General features: G+C 36.2%; 1 protein-coding gene across 2 annotated transcripts in view; it reads right to left on the bottom strand.

Annotated features, from left to right (window-relative positions):
- Window positions 1-518: 518 nt before the first annotated feature.
- The window catches only part of ELK4 (ETS transcription factor ELK4), an 18,549-nt gene continuing 9,184 nt past the window's right edge, over window positions 519-9,883 (bottom strand). The window contains exons 5-6 of one of the 2 annotated variants that reach the window (XR_003679427.2): window positions 8,343-8,517; window positions 519-4,163 (exon numbers count right to left, since the gene is read on the bottom strand). Coding sequence is in view for 1 of the 2 variants with exons in the window: in XM_024133787.1 (XP_023989555.1) it covers window positions 8,419-8,517 (99 nt within the window). In the remaining variant the exon portion in view is untranslated. Of the gene's footprint in view, window positions 4,164-8,251; window positions 8,518-9,883 lie in introns of those variants that run through there. The other variant, XM_024133787.1, reaches the window with a different exon arrangement.

Genomic DNA, 9,883 nt, shown 5'->3' with positions numbered 1-9,883 from the left:
GGCCACGGCAGTGAGAGGCCCGCGTACTGCAAAAAAAAAAACAACAACAACAACAAAAAAAAAACAAAACTACGTGAAGAAACAGTGCCTAGAGTGGAAATAAGCGAGAGCTGCTTCTTACAAAGGACTGAAACAGAAGAACCTGATTAAAATTTAAATACTTGAAAAAAATGTAAATAAATTTTAAAAGTAAAATAAAAAGATTTCACAAGGCAAATAATTTTTCTAGCCAGTCAGTACTCTTTTAATTCCTTTTTATATCAACAGTCATTTTACAGTTTCCCCTTTTCACTAGCTATCTCAACACAGGCTTTAAATATTTTAATGTAGATACACATCAAATAGTTGAAGGCCAGGTTTTAATGATAACCTTTGGGAAAGCGGAACTTTCCTTACCCACATTTAGCATAGAGGGGAATATTATACACAAAGACTACCTCAATAGATGTGAGAGGAGGGAAATAATTCATAAAGTCATTTTGTTAAAAATATTTATTTAAAAAAATACAATTGTCCATATCAAGTTGCACATACATCTATTAACATATCTATATAATTTTGGACTTTATAGTAAATTTGATACAGTGCTTTCTTAAAGCCAGCTTGCCATTATACAAAGCAAATTCCTCTGACAGTTCTTATATAAAATAGTTTTCAAAAATGTATCATCATCTTTCTAAAAAGATGCATATCATCATTACAGAATTTAACAATATTTTTGCATAAAACTTGAAGCCATAGGAAAAAAAGATCACCTGATTGGTTATTCAGAGCAACCCCTTACTATGTCTGGAGGTGCACTGAGTATCGACTACACTTTTCCCTCCTAAAAGCAGCATATTATAAAGCCCTCAAAGTGCCAGCGCATATTCTTCCTCACCAACCTAAACTCTGTAGAGTTTTTTTGCCACACACATGTAGAGCTAAAGGCTCCGGCTACAGCCATACTAATTACCCTAAAACAACATCCCTTAGTTTCCCAACACGTTAAGTCAGACTGCTTAGCTAGAAGATGTGGCAGTTTCTCTCCAGGTGCATCAACAATTAATGTGATTTTAATAAATGTTTGCAGTTACCATCATTTGAACTGCTTTTTTAGGAAAAAGAAAAGAAAGTGATTTTAATACTTCGAAGGTCTCCCTCATGTAAATTACACTGAGATTAGTCAAGACAAGTTATTAATGACAGTTTAACAGTAATGCAGTCTTTTGGGTAGGTGTGCACTGGCATTATATGTAAGTATTCTGTTTATACAAAAGTAGTGGATACTAGATATTATAAGAGATAGATTTCAATAAAATAAACAAGGGGAAAAATAAACAATGAAGTAACTGTCTTCTCAGTTGAATGAATCGGAGTTTAAGAAAAGCACCCTGACAAGTTCTTATTACAGAGGCCAAACTGAGACGCTGAGGTAAAAGAATACCTCTCTCTGTGTTAACGCCACAGCAGACATATGCTCTCTTTCTGACTTACAGATTGGGTGGGCGAAAATCAAGTTTAACAGTATTTAATTTTCAAGTGATATCCATACTTGAAGATCCAATAGGGCTCACAGAAAATTATTTGTTTGTTCTTCAAAGGACAAAACTGTACAATTTTTTTTAAAGCCAACTTGATTATCTAGTGTAAAGGGCAGAATTCTAAAAAACTAAGTCAAAAATTTTATTTGCCTCAAACCAAAGCCAACCAGTAGCAAAATGACTGGACCGAGTTTCATATTTAATCTTCCCTACCCACAAAGATAAATGAAACCGTTGGAAGGTAAAAGTGAAGAAATACATATGATTGTGACTAGAAAAGGTCGAATGGCCAAACCAAATAAATAGGCCTCAAGTAATCAAAAATTAATTGCATTCATTTCTATCTTTACATATATGCATCTTAGTTCACTTCACTAATACTGAACAGGGAAGTTCATACAATATGCTACTTTATCACATAAGCAATGAATGTAATGTACACTTAAAGGCCCTTGGTAATACTGCCATCAAAAACAAAAAGTATGAAATGTCTTAGAAAGGACTGTGTCCCCTACGTGACAGACAATAAGCAACAATGATTAAACAGAAAAGAAACTTGAAGTTGGCGAATTCACAAAGTTGAGTATAATCCACCAACTGCAAACCATTAAAAGTCATACATTTCTACATACATTAAAAGCTTGTAAATTATTTTAAAGCATCCTAGCCAAAACAGCATACCTTACAGAGCCTAGAATGGCTCACTGGGTAATCCATTTATCCCTTCTCCAAACAGTCAAGTTCCAGAAAACATAAACAAGCAATAAACCTTAACTTCCCTGACCCTCAATATCCTCAAGGTGAAATTAAACAAAATAATCATTAAGTGCTTCCAGTTATTAAAAACAGAACAGTGCTAATAATGGTGTCCCCAAAAGTGCCAAGTGATTTCATACCAGTATATGGCATTCCCACCCCTGAACTCTAGGCAAGCTTGAATGATGGACTGGCTAGAACTCAGGCCCAGCCACAGGGCACCTCCCCACCCCCAACCCGTCCAGAAGATCCCAGGCCTGTCCTCGCAGGGCTCATAATCCTTGGAGGGGACAAGAACAAGAACGGGCCCTTATGAGATGGGAAACAAGGCAAAGTTGAGAAGACCATTCAGCCCAAGATACTCTGAGTTTTCTGCTAATGCTTTTTATGTACAGTTCAAAAGGATGAATAGGCTACAATACCAGAATTCCTCCACCACTATATCAATCATGGTTAAATCTGTATTTTAGAAATACTACGTCTAGTATAAACCTCCTCTCTGAGAAACTTAGAACCCAACGTAACAAGGATTTTACACAAAAATGTAGAAATTTTTAGAAAGAACATTCTTATTTGCTCAATAATACATGAATATAAGAAAGCAGGTTAAGATGACTGCTTAGAGTATGTCACATGTAGCACTGTACAGTATTTCTAAAGAGTAGACAAGCAATTAGTCTTTAAGGCCTATGATTCTATGCATTTAAAAAAACTGAAATGTGCAAGGCATTAATTTTTAAAAAGTGACAACTGCAAAGTGCAGCCAATTTTTGTTTTTAAGTTTTAGTATAAAATAGCCTAGGAACCATCCTAGACTAGGATGACCATACGTCCCCTCTGAAAAATAGATTTATTTATACACATACACACAAACATATACTCAGTCAATACATCAGTATATATACACACACATATATGCACTCAGCCAATCAGAATGACTTGGAAAGAAATGCTCTAGTTTCCCAAAATATTTTAAAATAAAAACTTAAGCCTCATAAAACTTCTTGATGTATATTATACTCAAAAGATTAGAGTTCAAGAGACTATGTTTGATTGTATCCCTCATAAATTTTCTTGTTAAAGGTTTCATTTAAAACGTTAACAACAGCCTGAATTTCCTCGTTTCTATAGAAAGCTTAGAGCCAACCTTTCCCCTCTCACCACAAACCACTCTAATTTCCATTTTCACAACAGCTAAGTGTGGATGGCAGCACCCTAGAAATTGCTATTTTCTGGCAGGCTGTCAATCTATCACAATTTTTTTTTTCAGAAAAGTAGCTTGAAGAAACTGGCAGCTTCAAATGGAACATTTATACTACATCAATAACTCACCTTTTCAGTTCTGCTCTGTTTACAGGTAAAAACATGACTTTCATCCTAACAGGTTCCACCAAGTATGAGAAATGAAATCAAACCGCCTTCTTTTCTTGCTTAATACACCACCACCCACAAGAATTCTAGATTATAAGATTAAAACTTCAACTTCAGTAAGCAGAGTTCTGATGACACAGAGAAATAACACGGCACCTTGTTTCAGGCAACGCCAGCAGCATTAAAAACAGTAACAACTGTTAATTTAATTGTTGACCCAAAACCAAGAAGATAATTAACCAAACACTTTCCATCGAACTAATTCTCTGGTCAGAGTACCTGCTCAAGATAATTATGGCTGGCCTCCACTTCACTACTATGAATTGAACAATTAACTTCTCGATTCCATCCTGTCACACCCTCAGATCACAGACTACGTACTTCATGAAGAGTCTAGTTTTCCTGTTGCTGTGGTCCTTCACTCAGAGATCCAGGCTTCTGCACAGAGACCTGCACTTGTCGCCATACTTGTTTACACACCTAAGAATGGCACCTCAGCACAATTCTAGATTTCTGGCATGGGTAAATAAAATATATACAATAAATGAAGTGATAGATAGCACAGACCCATCAAGAAAATATGTATTTGTTCAGATGCCAAAATGTTACCAAAATAATAATAATAATAAAAAAAACCTTACCAATGCAGCAAGAAAATGGAGGTTGTTATGTATTTTAACATAAAGCAACTTGAAATAATTCTGAAATTGTTGGTAAAATGTAACATTAATAAGGCCAAAAGAAGTTTGAGAGCAGCTAGTAAAATAAAAGTAAATTATAAAGTCACGCCTAATATGAAAAGGAAAGAGACAACAGGCTGTCAAAAATAATAAGCATGAAGCTCTGGAAAACATTTGGTAATGGGCTATTTGGCAACGTATGAAAAAGAAATTTCTTATGAAAAAGAAATAGGAAATTTTCAGAAAGTTGATGACAAGCTCTGCTGAAAAATTCCTAATCTCTACTGGAGATTTTACATAAAAATCAAATCAAATATGTAAAGGATTTCCCCATATATCACAACCAAAGCTTCCACATTGTATTTTTCAAGATTAGACTGACAAACAATACCCTGAGTCAGGGGGCTTTAAAGTAGAGTACATGCCTCCAGGGGGGTGCACAAGGCAATCTACTGGGTGCAGGAAAAAAATATTAGAATTTCTACTCAAGATTTATTTTTATGCCATCCTTAATTTCTGTTTTGTGTTATGTCTTACAGTGTACATAGGACTTTAGTATAGCAGTATATAACTTAACATATACACATATAAATTTGCAATAGGGTATTTGTGTTCAAAGCCTTTTCTTGATCAAGGTGTGTGTTCAAAAAGGTTGGAGACTGCTTTTCTGAAATGCCAGTGAGTGGCTCTAATGTGCATAAATTCACTAGAAACATAACAAAACTGCCTTTGAGAACTTTAGAATCATAACACAAGTTCTGAGATCAGGATGAAACAATGTCATTAGACTAGACATCACACAGTGCCAAGTGTGAATGGAACTGAAGTGATAGTATCAACAGCCTGCAGTTACAGCTCCAGAATTCCAAGCCTCTGATTTACTGTCTCCTCCAGGCCTAAGTGACACACAGTATGGAGAAAACTAAAAATTGTGCCATGTAAATAGATTCAACAGTCAGTGCTGCCTTTTTTGATCTCTAATATAGTACGTAAATCTTCACGAAATTGTAAAAAAAATCCAGTGTAAAAAAAAATCCAGTACCCTTTTACTATAGGCTCATGGGCTTATTTTCCCCATCAAAATCGAAAGAAAAAAATTACTGTTACCTGTATTTTAACCACCAAGATGTAGAAAAATTAAACCTATATTTTAACTCAAGCATAAGGCTGACCTTTTGAGGGTTTCTGGATTCTTCCATCATGTATAAATTTTTAAAAAAATCAATGGAAGTTTCCACCTTTGTTTGAACACATAAAATATGCCATGAGGAATATTATATCACAAAAGCACTGTGACAAACCAAAAAGGAAAAATTATTTTAGAAATTATGTGAAACTCCACCCTAGGGTGAAATAAATGCAGTGGTTCACTGGCTGAGTGTGTGGCTCTGAGCCAACTGTGTGCCCCCCCTTCTCAACTCCAAGGTGGTGGCTTAAAATCAGCCACAGAGGGAGTAACTTACATCATGGGAATCAGCAAATGCTACAGTTTAAGGGCCTTTATTTTCCCTTCAGAGAGCCTGGTGGTTAAACATCCCGCAGCATACAACTGACTAGATATCGGCCAGAGCAAATGAAAAGTTAAGCTAATCACAGCAGAAGTCGCAAAAACTCACTAAACCTGCTCCCCTATCTTAACTTGGGCTACTTTTGCCCACCAGCATTCATCCTGGCAAAGTGACTAGTGATGGATACCAGCTACCGCTACCAAATATAAGTCTCTCCAGTGAATACTGATCTTAAGTGGTATGTCACCTTTTGATGCTAAGAAGAACTCTGTGGATGTTCAAAAAAATACAAAACAGAGACTTTTCCAGGAAGGAGGTAGTTTACAAATAGAACGATCTGCCTCATACACTTGCACTATGGTTGCAGTTTCATTTCACTTAAAAAAGTGAATACATACATACACACAAACACACACACACCAACTTCCCCCAAATAGTTGATCTTAAAGAGAAAGCAGATCATCATCAACCTCCTAAGGCCCACACCTCTCAGAGACTTCTGGGAGAGGTTTATAGGCAGAGGACTCACTAAAACTGGTTCCTAGGAAGTTGCTTTGACTGAGTTTTAATGGTGCCCTTGGTTCCAGGCACCCCTGTGCTGAGACGGTTAATTATCAAAGATACTATCTATGAAAACAAACCAATGGCTTTTCTCCTTTGACTCAAAATAAGATACTTCTGTGCTTTCAAAATTTAAAATATCTAGTTAAATCAAGCCATCAATATTTACTTATCTAATGTACAAAATGTGAATTAACCTAATAAAAACTAGTCCAAAGTGCTGCTGAGCAGTCTAATTTCAAAGAGGCATGCAAACGAAATGATTCAATGTGGGAAGAAAATCCAGTATGTCTGTTCTCCGTCACTACTGAACACTACATTTCAACACTGCCATTGCACATCTCAGGAACAGAACTTTTCAGCTGATAACCACAAATGAACCAGTAACAGGTCTCCAACACTACAAATATAAAGGCAGCTCCCTGAATACTGTCCTTCTGCTACTAATGAACTAGCATAGACATCGTACGCTAGAGTTTCTCCATACTGTATAAAACAAAGTGAACTTTATATATCTGGAAGACGCTGGTTTATAGCAGTGTCACTTTGAGCCCTCAAGTCCTTACTACTCCCTTATTCCATTTACTTCAGGTGGTTAATTATAGGAACTACTTCTAGGGTTAAAAGACTAGTTTAATGGGCAGGGTGGTGGTGGTGGTAGCAGCATATCATCTGATCCTGGATTTTAAAGCCAAGTTTTTCAAAAGACTCAACTGTGATGTTGGTATCAAATCAGTTTAGGGGATCAACAAATCTGTCTGCACCTGGCACTGATTACTATACGGTAATATTTTATAAATTTGGTAGAGATGAAGGCCTAAGTTTTTCACTACTAATATGAATAATCCAGTCCCTATGTGTGAGCATTGCCAAATGAACTCTGCTCCTTCCTTATTAAAAAAAAAAACAACTCAAAGAAATAAGCATATCTTTACTTCACTACAGATTTGGAGGCTTCACTTTGCTTTTCATCTTCCTAATTACATTGTTAAAACTATCACAACCTCTAACAACCTTAAATTTAAAAGACAAATATACGGTAGAAAATGGGATAAAATGAACAGAGAAAAGGGTCCTTCATGCCGGTACCTTCCAACTGAGAAAAGCCCTACATGTTGTTTCAAGTTATTCAGTTGAATCTTTGACTCAGAGATGCCTCAAAATTTCAAACCCCAGGTTCATCTCCCTAAAAGCCATCGTTTACCATACTGTATTCCGTGGGTGTGTAATCATACCACCTAGAGAGCAGATGACATTTCTGTGCCAGATATGGGGTCCCATGTTCTCACTGGTTGTTCCAAATACTGTTTTAAGTCCCCAGTTTAAAAATCTCCCTATATGGAAATAAATTAGCTCCATGCTCTGTTGACAGGTTCAGACAAGATCACACATATGGCTAAGAGATCCACCCTGAATAAATGTAAATAAGATGCCTTTCTGTGGAGTTGCTTACATGTGTTATAGTTCATAGCAAAACAGAATCTACCCAATAGTCCGGCTCCCATCTTACTCTGTGTGAATAGGAATGATCCTTTTTCCTCTACTGCTTATGCACAACTCAATATTCAACAGAGCACATTAAAGTCCTAAAGATATGGCCAATTTCATTTAACTAATATTTCTTTATATAACATGCTCAAAGCATAATTTTTTTCCTGGCCAAAGGGTCCCAATAAGGCAGGAGGAGTAACTTTGTTCTTAATTCTCTTGCAAAGCATAGCTAGCTACTAAACCCCACCAAAAATTTCTTTAACACAAAGTTCAAAATATTTTTTAAAAAGAAAGAAAAAGAGGGAGGTGGAGTCTGGACTCCAATTAAGGCATTTTTATACACAGTCTAACTTGAGTCCTATTCAAAGGGAATCCTAAAAAAGCATTTTTAATGGGGAAGGGCAGAAATCACAATAGTCTATTATCAGCATTGTGACGTATCAATTGCTCACTTTAAATGTAATCATGTTGGGTGGGTGTCTTTCTGTTTCTTTATTCCTTGGTTCTCTCATCCCACAAGTGCATACGTTATGTTTTCTGTAGATCTGGGGAGAATGGGCCAGGGGTGGAAGGTCCATCCAGGCCAGACAGAGTGAACGGCCCATGACTGTTCAGCACAGAAGGAAACTGAGAAAGAAAATAAAACACATTATCATCCTATTATGCAACCCTAAATTTCACTTTCTGTCCCTATTATATTCCCTGAGGCAGAACATGACATCTACCTGCAGTGGCTCACAGGACAAAGGCAGTAATTGTTTATCATGGAAGAATATGATGTCACAAAAACTTTTAAAAAATTGTTTGTCTTACATGTTAAATATTAACACCCTCCAGCATACCTTGATGGAATGGAAAGAACAAACCTATACTTTCCCTCAGATGCTAAGGTACACAGGTTCACACTTGACTTCAAATGAAGGTTTTAGAAAGTTCAGTAAATGACAGCATGCACTACAGAGTATAATTCAATTGTATAGCAAATCACAGACTATCAAAAAGAGGTCCAGAGGAGATGCCCATCTCTTAACTGCTGCAAATAGTTGTAGGGTGCTCATCCTAGAAAAGGGCTCCCCATCATGTATTCTGAGACCAAATTTATATGGAGATTCCAAGCTGAAGCTGCATGAGCACTATGACTTTCTCTCTATAATTCAATCATCTGTTTGTGAGAGGCAAAGAAAAGTGTAAAATGAAATATAGAAAATGCTCAACACTCTATTCAATAATTTATAAGTTTCTGCAAAACACAAGTTGCAGAAGTAGTAAGATTTTTAATTTTCTTTTTTTTTTCCCCCTCACCATTCCATTTCCAAAAGAACAAATGAAAATTTAAATTACAAAATCTAAGAAAATCTCCCAGGGAGTCACCCTTGAATAAGTGAATGAATCAACTGCAAGAAAGCCTACAAGTTATAAAGTCTAGATGTTCTGGGCAAAATAATGGTTTAAAGCTGTAAGACCGGGACTTCCCTGGTGGTCCAGTGGTTAAAAATTTACCTTCCAGTGCAGGGCACGAGGGTTCGATCCCTGGTCGGGGAACTAAGATCCCACATGCCGCGGAGCAACTAAGCCCGTGCGCCACAACCAGAGAAGCCCGCACACCACAACAAAGAGCCCACATACTGTAACGAAGACCCAGCGCAGACAAAATAAAATAAAAATAAATAAATACCTTAAAAAAAAAAGATTAATAATACCTGCCTTGCAGGGTTTTAATAAATAAATAAATAAAGCAAGCTGTGAGACCTTTCCTAAGATCTTGGTTAAGAGGTAATACAATATTCATTTTTTAAAATATATATATTTAAAATGCTGATGAATATTAATTCTGAATGAGGGGAGAAATGGGAGTATTTGATATACTATTCTCAAGAGTTTTCTCTATTTTTTTAAAATCCTCAGTTAAAAGGGGAAACCCCTCTAAAATATATATATATATATATATATATATATATATATATATATATATATATACACACACACACATTTT

The sequence above is a fragment of the Physeter macrocephalus genome, chromosome 4 (assembly GCF_002837175.3).
Source record: "Physeter macrocephalus isolate SW-GA chromosome 4, ASM283717v5, whole genome shotgun sequence".
NCBI lineage: Eukaryota > Metazoa > Chordata > Mammalia > Artiodactyla > Physeteridae > Physeter > Physeter macrocephalus.
Note: the sequence above shows the minus strand (reverse complement) of the source record. Positions and strands in the feature narration are given on the sequence as shown.